The sequence below is a fragment of the Bos javanicus genome, chromosome 15 (genome assembly GCF_032452875.1).
Source record: "Bos javanicus breed banteng chromosome 15, ARS-OSU_banteng_1.0, whole genome shotgun sequence".
Lineage (NCBI taxonomy): Eukaryota > Metazoa > Chordata > Mammalia > Artiodactyla > Bovidae > Bos > Bos javanicus.
This window is the reverse complement of record NC_083882.1, coordinates 14,347,730-14,361,816: the sequence shown is the minus strand read 5'-3', so window position 1 is coordinate 14,361,816 and position 14,087 is coordinate 14,347,730. Positions and strand designations below refer to the sequence as shown.

General features: G+C 37.7%; 1 protein-coding gene across 4 annotated transcripts in view; it reads right to left on the bottom strand.

Annotated features, from left to right (window-relative positions):
• MTMR2 (myotubularin related protein 2) overlaps positions 1 to 13,200 on the bottom strand; it is a 110,337-nt gene extending 97,137 nt beyond the window's left edge. For 2 of the 4 annotated variants that reach the window (XM_061440161.1, XM_061440162.1), the window contains exon 1: positions 4,167 to 4,237. Coding sequence is in view for 2 of the 4 variants with exons in the window: in XM_061440157.1 (XP_061296141.1) it covers positions 12,835 to 12,914 (80 nt within the window). In the remaining 2 variants the exon portion in view is untranslated. Of the gene's footprint in view, positions 1 to 1,758; positions 1,943 to 4,166; positions 4,238 to 12,834 lie in introns of those variants that run through there. The other 2 variants (XM_061440159.1, XM_061440157.1) reach the window with 2 other exon arrangements.
• Between the last annotated feature and the right edge of the window lie 887 nt (positions 13,201 to 14,087).

The window sequence follows — 14,087 nt, the reverse complement described above, 5'->3', positions numbered from 1 at the left end:
TGGAAAGCTGGTAAGATTATTAGAGCTCAAAGCACACTACACAGATACTGCATTTCCTTTTAGAAACAAACAGTTCCATCCAAATTGAAGTACCAGGGCAGAAACACTGCAAAGAGGAGAGTTGACCTATTCTGTAAATGCTTGCTCAACACTTTTACCGGAAGAAGTACAGAAAATACATGGGGAATTCACACACTGATAAATGACCTTGCATGTAATTTTCTCATTCCATCATGCAAATATAATTCATTATTAAAACTCTGAAGTCACGCATCCATTCTTCAAGTTATCTAGACGGACATTTTTGCTTTTCCAAATCAGAGAAAAACAAATTATTACTATTAATTGGTCACAACCCCATCAACATGAGATACAAGTTTTCTGCAAAAACTTCAGTAATATAAGTGAAGTTGACATAGGTGTTTTGTTTTGTTCTGCAGTCACTGAAACATTTTGTAGGAAAATAAGATCATTCAATGTCTCTTTCTATTCCTAGCCTGGAATAGTTAAATTAAATATCTAGTGTACTGGCATCATTCAGTGATTTATCCTCCCTTAATTTTGAATATTATTCATTATTTACCAGATTAAGCTGGTTGCTTTTTCTTGCTTGTTTTTGCCTTCTCCCCTCTAGGTATATAATGAAGATGAGGAAAACATCTCTCGTAAAATATTTTTAAAGTAATAATACTTAACATTAGCATAGCCCTTTACAAATGTCAAAGAGCTCTCATACATAGTCTCTTTCATACTTATTGCCAACTCTGGAACTAGACTGTCTGGTACTAAATTATGATTCTACCACTCTGTTGTGACCTCGAGGAAGTTACTAAACTCTCTGCGCTTCAGTTTCCCCATCTATAGTGATAATTCTCATACTTCACAGGACTGTTATAAGAATTCAATGACTATACATAAAATACTTAAAACAGCGCCTGTGACATAGTACACACTACATAAGCATTAGCTATTTTTTTTTAATTACTGTCATCAAGATAAATCATCATATTCAGGTCTCACAACAATTCTATAAAGACAGTAAGTATCGTTTTACCCTTTTTCCAGATAAAGGAATCAGGCTCAGAGAAATCAAGCCAAGTCACAGTTAAGAAGCAGAATCCAAACTAAAAATACTCAGCCCTAAGAAAGTACCAAGACTTTTCACTACATTAGGTTGTATATATTATATATTACATAGCACAAATTTTTAGCTTACATAGTTCAACATACTTCTAAAGACTATAATTACTACTCTTTTAAACATTTAAACACTCAAATAATTCTATGCAGCACACACTGGTAGCCATGCTAAGAATATACCTTTTATTCAAAATAAACCTTCATCTCTTGCTAAGCATTTTAAGAGTACCAAAAGTGAGTTAGACTTCCAAAGAAAATAATTGGACTGGCTGGACAAGGTAAACCTATCATTAATTTCCCAATATTTAGAGTTAATTTTTAAAAACAAAATGTATACCCCATGAAACTTGAACACATCCATACAATGATTTATGTAGGGCAGGGAAACAGCATGCATTTAGAGTCACAGTTCTAGTTCAATCTCTTCTAAGCAGGGACAATGGACAGTCATTCACTCCTCTGAGCCTCAAGTTACTCAGCTGTCCAATGAGAATCTCCTCACAAGAGATAATGTAGGTGAAACACTTTTCTAACTATACACTACACCAAAATGTGTTAACATTACCATTAGTTACTTTGATTACATTGAGGAACAATACTGAACATTCATTCACTCACCATTTTTTTCCCCAAAGAAAACTGCTGACAGAAGTCTTGCAATATAGAAGTATCATTCTGAGCACTCTGTGTAATTGTATAAGGTGACAATGTGGACGGACTACCACAGGGAAAGAGAAATTTCTCTGGTAACCCACAAAGTATCTATTCTAGTACCGTGTACTTCAAGGAGACACAGTAAAATCTGAACAGAAGAAATAAGAGAACAGACCATGTCACAAGCATCTGCATACTTTTCTTTCTGATTTTAAACAGTAAATGTTTTTAATCTAATCATAAGAAAACTAAGTGCACATATTATCACCAGAGCAGTAACCATAATACATTACATTTGTGTGATACTTTTACAGTGTTCAAAGCATTTCATACTTATCATTACAGAAATACAATATTACTGTTTGCTCACATGTGTATTTTAATATTTATAAAAATTCCACTGTTAGGCAAGTCCCTTAACTTCAGTGTCTCAACACACACAAAAAATGAAGGGTTTACACTGCATAGTAGATAAGACTCCTTTTTAGAACTACCATATGTACAATTTTAAGTCTGTGATTACAAAAAGAGTAAAAAAAGTATTTAATGGGAAGAAAATTTTAAATTACAAAAATACAACTTATTAGAAATGAGTATGTGACTTTAAATGTCCCTTTTTTAAAATCTTACAGTGAAAATATGTTCAAAAATTCCTGGAAAATTGAGTTAACAGCATTTTATAGTTAAACTTTGTAGTTAATTTGAGAATTAAAGAATATTTCAAAGAAAATTGAATAAATACATTTACTAATGTAAGGTTAAAATTCAGTAATTATCATTATACCATATACAATACAAAATACAACACTAAAATTAATTCACACATAGTTCAGAAAACACTTTAGAATATTTTCATACTCAGAGATATGGTGAACATATGAACTATATGATATATATGAACTATAACAATGGAGTATCATACATACAAATGACTTCAATTATTTAAGGTCTCTGGCTTAGCATATAAACTATCAACTTCTGTACAAAGAAAATAAAACCACTCCTAACAGTATCTTATAGAATCCAAAGGGGGGAAAAAATTTTTAACAGCAACCTGTTTATACTATTTATCAAGCACCTACTATTAGCTACCATCATTCAAAAATGAAATCAGATCCTTCCTTTTCAGAAGCATAAAATTTAAAGACCAAGTAGAGATAGTGCCATGGGTGCGGGGGAGAGAGGGGTTACTCTTTCTGGACTGGACTACCAGGGGCTTTTTCCCACCCAATGATTTCAAAATCAGAACCAGTCATCCATCTGACTGAAGACGAAGAAACAAACAGTTCATGTTCTTCAGTTAGTTTTTTAGTTATTTTTTTCAGGTACAGTGATGAACTGCTTATGATTATACACACACACACACAGACACACACACACACACACAAATGGTCTGACCTAACTAAAATCATGCCATGACTTGAAGTCTAGAAGCAGAAGTCAGAAGATCACTTCTGGCACTAAATATTTCTCTGTGACTTTGGAGAAAACACCACCAAACCATTCCTGGCCTTCAAACACTTATGGTGTCTTTGGGTTAAGTTACTAAACTTCTCTAGGTCTATTCCCTCAACTACAAACTTACACAGTTGTACTAGAATCCAAAAATATCTGGATTAGTGGTTCTCACTTTAAGGAGAGATTCCTGGGCCCACTCCCCAGGATTCAGAATGTCTGGTTCAGAACCTAGGAAACTAAATGCTCATCAAGCACCACAAGTGACTGAAATGTGCAGGCGGGCCTCAGGCACACTTGAGAAATTAACTAGCTCATCTTTAACACCCTATCTGTACAAAAAGATGACATTACTCATTTCAGCACCAAGGTTGTATTCAGGAATTCTAGATCTAGCTCAACATGCAGGACATTATCTATGTTAAGCAAATATTTATACAGAGTAAGAAAGGAAGGAAGGGAGTGGGTGAAGACAGAAGGGAAGGAAGGGAGAGGCTAGCTAGCTTACTGGTCATATTTTTGCCCAAGAAATACAGAACAATAGTAAAATTAAAACTGCATAAAACATACATCAGTGGCTGGAAAGTGAAGACCTCAGTCTCCACACACATACAATTTTAAATACAACATCAGCCCTTGTCAAAGTGCAAAGTCTAGGAAGGAAAAAGCAAAAAATAGTACATGGAAGCCAAAAGAATTTTAATGGGAAATTAGTGATGACTAAAAGTTGGTGACTATTTTCCCCAGGTAGAAGAGAACAGAATTTAAGGACCAGAACTTGGATTTGGGACTAAAGTTTGAAGTTATTGGTTACTCATACACATAAATTTCATTTGGGATAATATATGAACTGCAGAAATATTGTTGGCAATATTAACTTCCGTCCATTTTTTATTTCCATTTTCCCATTCACTTACATTATAATTTTTGAGATGTTTTATCTTCACTTCTGATGATCTTCAAATGTCAATGGCTCTTAACACATTAACTGTAAACAAACACAAAGGAACTTAAGGGAATTCAGATATTTAAGGAATCCTACAGTAAAATAGTCTAAAGTACTCTGTAAAGCCTAAAGGGGAGGGACGGGAAGAAAGAGGTTTTGGCATCATGTTTACTCTTTATTAATTTATCTGATATTCAAAATGTAAGCCTGTTCTTCTAACTGAAAGTGATACCATCCTCTTACTATTTAGGCAAAGAAAAAAAAATTATCCTATTTTCCGTTGGAAGAAAAAAACATTCAAAACTAGAGAAAATTCTCTCCAAAGATCAAAATTCTGAACTTAATATCCTGTGCACCTCATCCTTCTGCTCAGCAGAAAGTGCAACTGGTCAAGGAAACTCACTTCCCCATCAAGACACCCACCTGACCTGCCTGGGACTGCCCTCTCACTGCTGAACCAAGTTCTGCCCTGGAGCTGGGGCACCAGATCGCCAGGCATGATGAGTTCATTTTGGTACTGAGCCCCTGAAGTTAAACAGAACTTGGGTCCAAATGTCAAACTGCTTTCCCTAATCTGCAGTTTTCTCATCTGTAAAATGTGAATACTAATACTGCTTCTTTCATACAATTAGGAGAATTAAAGGGGAAAATGCATATAAGGAATTTTAGCACTATGCCAAGCACACAGTAAGCACTCAATAAACATTAAGTGCTTTTATTTACATTATTGTGACTATTGATACTACTACTATCGTTTACTAGGACAACTTTCACTTGAAAAGCAAAGTTTATCTCAGGTGTTCATATTTTTAGGTACTGCTTTTGGTTGTAACAGAAGAATATTATCCAGTACCAGTAACAGAGGACATTTATATTGTGTAAAGTTTTATTCTTGACCTTTGCCAGGTGTCCTGGCTCAATTCAAGAAAATTAAGGCTCATGATACTAGCCCATCATGAGTCAAAGTTATTACACCTTTGGCTAACACACAACTTCCTAACAAAGTCTTACTTGAGCAACTACCCACTTGCTAGTTTCAGTATTGCCAATGCTGTTAGAAAGAAGATGGATATGTCTGTTACTCATGCCTATCAAATCCCTTGAGCACAATGAATCACAGGAGTCTCCCAAAAGAGACTCCTCTACCCTCCTCCATTAATCCCCAATGATTAAACTTCTTATGTTTGACATGACATGCTTAAAATATTAATATTTAAGTTTGGTAACAAAAATGCATAGAACTTTTAGATTGAAGATACAAAAATAAACACAAGATATTGGCAAAAGCATTCATAAATTAACATGGCCCTGAACAGCCTGCTTTCCTTTCCTTATGAAGACCAAATCTTCTCAACTGAAATGAGAGAAAATACCTCAGTATAACCTGATGCAGCATTCTGGGAGGATATAAAACACATGGATACATGGCCTCGAAATGAATGCCAAAGTGCAGAGGAATAAGCAGTGTAGGCCACTCCCTCAGACCACCACCGCTTTACCCAACAATTCCTTGAGCTTCTCAAATGAAACAGCACAGCTGGTCACCCTTCATTTGATTTCTATTTGCTTTTCACTTAGTGCCACGGGAATAAATAAATGCATCCTTTTCACTGTATGGTCCTAGATTAAGATTATAAAAATCTAGCCTAAGATAATCCACACACAAAAAAGTAAAAAGCTTAAAAACTCAAAAGTTTAGAGGGCTCCAAGATACAGTTCTCATTTTTGGTTTGCTACAATATATTATCTCTCTTTCCAGGCATTTTCCATTGTGATCACTGCAGGCAAATCTAAGAATGTCTCTGGCATAATTAAGTGTTGTACGCTTCAACTGAAAAATATTTTCCTTGCTTTAAGAAGATTTATCTGTATATATGGGAGAAGCTTCTGCCTGTCTTCAATACCTATTCTCTCCTAGTCCTTAGACACACATTTCCAACTTTCAGTTTAGAATAAGGCCTCCCAGAAGAGACTGCATAATCTAGCCTCCACTGTGGTAGGTATGGCATGGGACCATGATCTGTCAAACTGGATGTAAACTTAGAAGGTGGTATGTGACTTCAAAAAACGTATCCTTTAAATAGAGGCAACATGCCTTTCTTCTTCCTGTCCTCCTTTTGGACTCAGGAAGATCAGTGGTTAAAGAACTGCAACAGTAATTCTGGCTTTCATGGTAACATTGGAATGTAAGATACAGTAAGTTAGAAAGAGTCTATGTCCTGGATACTTTATATCCATTGTATCAGATCTGTATTAACTATTCCTGGGTTTTATGTGGGGCAAAATAACACAAAATTATCTTTGTTTTATGACAAGTTTTACTTTGGATTTTCTGTTATACTCTGCTAAACCTAAACTTAAAAAAAAAAAAAAAAAGAAGAAGAAGAAAGAAGAGTTTTCCAAGTAAGTGTATTTAGGTTTTTTGAAGTGTACAGGTTGAAACATTTTAAAATTTTTATTATATAGCATCTGCCCTTATTTAACCTAGACTAAGAATTACTTAAACAGCCCAAGAGTTAATCTCATCCAGTGAAGTCTTTTAAAGAAGGAAAATTCATCAGCAATTACTGCCACAGTACTAAGGTACTTGGCCAGGAGAAGAATTAGAAAACTTGCTCATAAGTGATCTATAGTGATGACAACACTGGTACATATATAGAAACACATTAAGAGGGATACCACAGTTAGTTCTGTGTAATAAAGCTACAGGAAAGGGAATTGAGGTTACTGAGGTTATTATTTTCATTAAAAGGGCATCTTCCCTGTCCCTTTAATTATAACCACTTTGTATCAATCTTTTCATTTTATATAGTTCCATTTTTAACCTGACTTCCCGTGTAAAGCAAGTTTATCACTCCCTATGCACGACTCTCACCTCTCAATAGCTTTAATCCTATCCATTGATTTAACTAAATCATAGAGTAGGCCAAGACATTGCAAGTGCTTTACCAACTCAAAACTAACTTCCTTTAGAAAGAAAATACTCTATACTAATCTGGAGAATTTCCTGAATCACACGCAACCTTTGTCCCTGGTGAGTTTGAATACAATAGCATTAACTGGAAGCTTTCCAAAATAAACTCACTGCTTTCTGAACATCTGTATTTGGGTTATTTCCTTCCCTTGGACATAATCCTTTATTGGTTCAGGTGATAGCCTTCTGGAATTCTTTTTAATAGTTTTAAAAATTGTATGTTACCACTAATGTATCTCACCAAGGACCTATTTTCATAAGCCCCAAAACATACATTCTTGTTTTGGTGTTCTTTTTTGTGGCTAAGAAAGAAAAGCTCTCAGGAAATTTCCTAAAAGCCAAATATAATAAATCCACAAGAGATGGACTTTTACCTTTCATTATTTCAGTGAATATTTTTACAAAAGTGCTCTCAAGTAATGCGCTTGGAGTTACTAAGCAACCATCAGTAAAAGACTCAATAACAGTGGTTCCCAAACTTCAGCATGCATCAGGATCACCTGGCTGTCCTGATAAAATACAAACGCTGGTCTCCACCCCCAAAGCTTTGGATCAGCTACATCTGAGGCAGGGCCAGGAAACCTGTATTTGAACAAATTCCTAAGGGATGCTGATGTTACTGTCTTAGAACTACTGAGCTATATTAATAGAAGACTGATGATGACAGAGTAAGCAGGTAAAAATCCTACACAGGACCCAGTTTCAACTTTAGTATTAACCCGAACACTGTGATCAGTAAGTAAGCTCTTTACATGTTCTTCCAGAAAAATATACATAAGTACTGATTAGTTCACAATAATATTGGATCTTATCTAATAGAACCTTAAGGTTCTTTTAGGGTCCTGTTATAATGAAACTCAAAATAAGTAATTTTTAGGCTGTCAAATGTTCAATGTCTGATGCAAGGTGTTAATAATAAGGCCAAGGTTGGAGATACAATGTATTAACTTCACTTTATTCTGTAGCTATAGTCCACTAACCCAGCCAGCTGCCTCAGAAGTCATGCCAAGAGTCAAAAGGAGAACTGGTAAGAATGTGTCATTGGATACAAATCCATCAGCACTACTGAAAAAAACAACCTGAAAGGATACTTCCTACTGGCCTCACTTCTAAGTGACCTTGGGGCTGAAACCAGGAATGAGATCCTCCAGTGAAATGTAGTTTAGAAATCTTAAAAACTCCTACCTCTTCGGGCTATGTGTGTGTGTGTATACAAGCATGCTAAGTTGCTTGACTTGCATCCTACTTTTGGCAACCCTAAGGGCTGTAGCTGGCCAGGCAGCTCTGTCCATGGGATTCTCCAGGCAAGAACACTGGCGTGGGTTGCTATGCCCTCCTCCAGGGGATCTTCCTGACCCAGACATTGAACCTGTGTCTCCTGCGGCTCCTGCATTGCCAGCAGAATATTTACCGCTGAGCCACCAAGAAAGCCCCTTCAGGCTGTAAGTATCATCAAAATTCATAGAAACAGAAATTCACGATCTGCTATTTTCAAATGATGATAATTTTAAGGAAGACATGCAATTCAAAAATGTAATTAGCTGGAGCTACTTTTTTGATTATATTATGTGCACCTCCTCTTTGATTGTTTCAATCTAAGTTAAATGTAAATATAAGATGTTCATAAATGCTAATGAATTTATACGCTAGAAATCAACTGATAACCAAAAATAATCTGAGACAAACAAATGGTGCCCAGAGAAATTAGAAAATGAGGATATATTAGATGAAAGAAATACAGATTAAATAACTGACAAACTAAATTTGAGAGAAAGAGACCAAAGTAATCAAGACAGATGGAAAATCCAGTAGGCTAAGGAAACAATGTTGTTGAAGACAGAGGAGTGGGCACAGAAATGATAATGCGAACAATACAAACGCCCAGGGTGTCAAGAGGCTTTCACACAAGGGCATCCGTCAGCTTGAACCTGAACTTGTGACTTTACAGGCCACATTTCACTTTGGAAAACCTTTTAATTCTTTGAGTAGAAACAACAAGTAAGATAAGTGTTGAACATTCAGTCAACATTTCTTTATTCAATCATCTACTGGGTGCCTCTCTGGCACTAGATTTATTAGCATGAATTGTGCACAGTAAAAAATAATCAAAGAAACCCACTTAAGCAGTACATACTCTAACAGTGTACAAACTGAAAGATGGAAAAAAACAGACTAAGAAGCCAGATGATTATCAATACAGTGTTAAATTCTGCTGTATAACTTCTACGGTTCTGAAGCTCAGGTCTACCCTAGCTACCGTATCCAGCCCACAGTATTGTTTTATCCATAGTTTGACCACAAAAATCAGAGCAAGGCCATCTGGAATACAGTCAGAAAATCAGTGTGCTGAAATGAATTTTTTCACAACTCTCTCTCTCGGTGGGGCAGGACATGTGTGATGAATGGACAACAGCAGGATATACAAGAGCTGCTGAACAGTTCACTCAAGTAAGCAATACCAAGCAGGACTCACCAAAGAAAATTAGCTTAAGCATGCAACATGACATAATGGCTAATCAGCTGTAGTTGATAGAAACTACTATCTGAATATCATATTAAGAATGAAATTGCTCTTCTGTGAACAAAGATACGGCTTATCATGGCCTACAAGGCAAAGCTAGAAGCAATAGCAATTCTGAGCTGACTACAAATTTATAGATATACATAGACTGTGGATATATAGATATTAAAACTCAACATATGTTTAGTGTGAACCACAGATCCCACAAGAACCAATCACTCAACCTAAATGGAGTGTGTCATTTTCCAAAAAACAATGGGCAACCACATGGGTTATGGTACTATTTTACAGATTTATATTTTTCCTACTTCCCAGAAGAGTATAAAACATTTTACAAACTAACACATTTAAACATAATATTTAAACTGGCTCCATCTAATAGTAGGAGTATTTGAAGGAATTAAAGATGAATATATTTCCAACTTCAGTTATAAATCTGACTGAAGACTTTTTGCCAAATTGAAGATGCAGCTACATAATTTCCATTTTGAAACAAATAGAAAACATAAGCAAAATTTTCCTTGAAACTAAACTCAGCAGAAATTTGGTAATCTCGTGTGCAAATCACAATCTGTAATACACTGAGTAGAATTATTAACTATTATTTTGCAGGAGATATCAAAGTAATTTCACAAGGCAATTTTCCTAACTGAAAATAAGAAAAAGAGAATTTTCTAATTGTATACAATGAAAGTAGAACTACAATTTAAGAATGAGATTTCTGCAAGACTGAGATAATATAGTTCAAACACCAATATTTCACTTAATCATAGGATAATAAAAGTAATAAACTTAATCTGGGTAGGTACCTAACATTGCTGTTGTCACCATAGTTGTCCACCCTCCCTCTGTATTAGAATTACCTGTGATTGACTGTTACCCTAAATTAAATTTAAAATTAAGCTTTCTAACAAGTGTCTACAATCCAGCTATCCTATAATGTTGATTAAAGAGAGTGCCACAAATAGGTGTAATGATTCACAAAATAAGATATGAAAGAATTTAGCAGGATGAATTCTATAGACAATCAATAAACGTTATTTTTCTACTTTCGCAGAGAACAGGAATGAAAACTGGCATTTTCCTGTGAAAGTAGAGCCAGACTTATAATTTTGTCTGGAGAGGATGAAGCCAACGAACTCCAGTCAAAATTCAAGGAATTCTTAACTTTCCCATATTCAAATGTAACCTAATGTTTCATTAATAAGTTAAAATGTATACATATAAACTTTGAAGTTGTTGGGCTGCTTCTTTTAGTAAATAAATGTGCTTAACTGGCAAAACTAACCTAGTTATGTGATATAAACATTTAGAGTAATTTCAAAAATTCAAAACAAAGGTTATTATCATTAAGATACAGAACTGACAGATTTTTAAAGCTTAAAAGGACCTTACAGATGCTCTAGATCAACTCTCCCTTCCCCCTGCCTTATTTCAAAAGATGAGAAAATTGCAGACTGGAGAGGTTAAATGAGACAGGCCAAATGACAAACTGAGCCTAGGACTACAGAGCCTGAGCCTCCTGACATCCAGTACTTTCTTTCTAACAAGACTATGCTGCCTCCTGTGGTTCCAAATCCTCCCTTGGATGAGATTATTTCAGTTGTCTCATTTGTTTTCTTTACAGTCTATCTATCCTGAGCCATAGTTGCCATTTGTAACTTTCCCATAAAATTGTAATTTTCCAATCTGTTTTCTGAATGATTTTACAGCTGAGTGTAAATCCCCCAGGCTTCTAAATTTCATTGCAGGCAGATTCTTTACCTTCCGAGCCACGAGGGAAGACCTAAATTTCAGAGCAATAAACCTAAAGAGCACCTGAAACAAACTCACACTACTGGTACATAATCAAATGCACAATCACTCTCCAGCATAATTCAATCTACAAATTCAAAAAAAAAAAAAATTTATTAAGCACCTCTGACAGGCAGGGTCTCTGTTAAACGATGGTGATATGAAAACCAATACGATAAGATCCTTGTCCTCAAGTAGCTTATAGTCTAGTAGAGAAGACAATTAAACCAACACTGTGCTTGTTAAAAACACTGTAAAAAGGGTGAGCAGGTTGCTATGAACACATTTAGGAAGAAAATCTAATAAAGAAAGGTGGGATCAGGTGATGACTGACTTTCCAATAAGGTCCTGAACAGCAACAGGAAAAAGAACGGCAGTATCACCCATATTTAGCAGAGTCGAAAACGAATTAAAAGAGAGCAACTCCAATTTATTCACGGGAAAAAAAAGAAACATGTGCTAGTTTACAGCGGTTTAGTATCTAATAACTAATAACAACTAGACTTTTTCAAAGGAAAAGAACCTGATTTCAGTGTAGCAGTATAACAATACAGGTCTTCCATTATTTCTTAATAAAATTTAAATTACTATTTTGAAATAAAAGGAAAAAAACTGCCTTTGAAACACGTCAAGTTAACATTCACGACAGCTCTGTGGAAAGCTGCATAGTAAAATCCTCCTCAAAATTCCAGGGGGGGGAAACCCCAGCTGATACAAGATGGAAACCTGGAGAACCGGTAGGTAGCCCAGGAAGGATGAAAACTACCACTCATTACTCAGGAATAATAACGTTCAGCTGGAAGATTCACGGTGTGGGTACTCTTACTTACATTTTAAAGCAAAGTTGAGGGGAGGGAGGAAGATCAGAATGCAAGGAAACCGTAAAAGAAGTGAGTGAAGTGACGGGAAAGAGCGGAAAGGGTGGGCAAGAACCCAGAAACCAAAGACTGAAAGACGGATGGAAAAAAGACTGGAGAAGGGTCTCAGAAAAGAGTCGTCAAGAGAGAAAGGCAGGGAGGAGATGGGGGGGAGGGGATAGAGTGGGGGAAGGGCTGTCCAAAAAATGAATTAAGAGGGAAATGAGAGATTAGAGGATGCAGTGGACTGAGGCGTTCTCGACCGCAGATAAAAACACCAGAATACAAAAGGTAAGGCCGATGAAGAACCGCAGAGTTTGAACCTCCTCTTTCCCAGCCTCTAACCCGCAGAGAGGAAGGAAGAAGAGGTTCCCAGCCTGAAAGAAGGAATTCCGGCGCAGCTTCCCAGTCCCGGAGCCCGCGAGGTGGGCACCGTCCAGCGGGTCCCGGGCCCCTCTTCATCCCCCTCGGACGCTCGGCGGGCCCCAGTTACCTGGACAGGGAGTCCACGCTGGGCGGCCGTGCTACTGCTGGCTGGGAGCCAAGGCTCTCGCAACTCGAGCTCTTCTCCATGGCGCGGCGCGGGGGCAGCCGGAGGAAAAGCCTGCGGCGACCTCCGCAGCTGCCCGGCGGGAGGAGCGGAAGGTGGGGTGCGACAGGCTGGGCCCGCGCTCAGGCCCGCGCCGGCCCGGCAGGGAGACCGGAAGCGGCCATGTTCCCCCAGCCTGCACCGCGCGCGGGCGCTGCCGGGAGCCGCAGGAGCCCGCGGCGCCGCCGGGGCGCCCGCCCTGGCGCGCCTCGCAGGCCGTCACCCCGCGCGGCCGCCGGGGGCCGGGGAGCGTGTGACGGCGCCTGAGGGCCGAGGCGCCTCTGAGGCCAGCGGGAGGCTGCAGAAGGAGGGGCCGTCTTAAAAATAATAAAGGAAGCAGCGAGTACTACGGACGAGGGTCTGTAAACAAAGACCTTAAGGACGGGGACAATTGTGACGGGAATGTGGGGGTCGGAGGAGAGGACAGAATAATAAAGGATGTGGGCAAACCGTAGGATGAGAGGCAGAGGGACGTGGGGGATGAGGAAGGGAGGACGTGAACACAGGTTCGCGTAAAGGATGAGGCTGTGAGAGGTGAGATGGCGAAATACTCATCAGGTCAAGAGCTGAAAATGATTAAGTAATTGCTCATTAAATCATAATTAAAGCCTACTTTAAAGTTAGTGGATTCAAATCCTGCCTCTCTGTTATTTGCAGTGTAATCCAAGGCATGGAACATTAACTTTTTAATCTGTAAAACAGGAAAAGCAGCTTCACAGACTAGATGAGTTAATACATGTTAAACACTTAAAACAATGCTTCATACATAGAAAGCCCTCATATGTAAGTAGTATTACTACCCTCTCCATAAGGGTGGTTAGGATGAAATGGACTAGTGTGTATAAGCAGTTTTTAACACAGTTTCAAACATGATAGCTACAGGAGAGGAGGAGGTTGAGAAGCAAGAAGTGATTGGTATGGTAAGAGTAATATGGAAAGTATAAACCAGGTAGGGAAAAAAAATGACTGCTCATCATTCTTGTTTCCCATGCACCCCCGGCCCAGCATTATAGAAAGGGCACTACAAAAAAATAAAAGCTGAAACTATCAGTCCTGCTGTAACTTGGATTAAACTCTGTGTGGTCTTGAAGTGTGTGAAGGGGAAAAATGACTTTGGCATTAATCCATTGTCCACCCCAAAAGGTATGAAAGAGGAA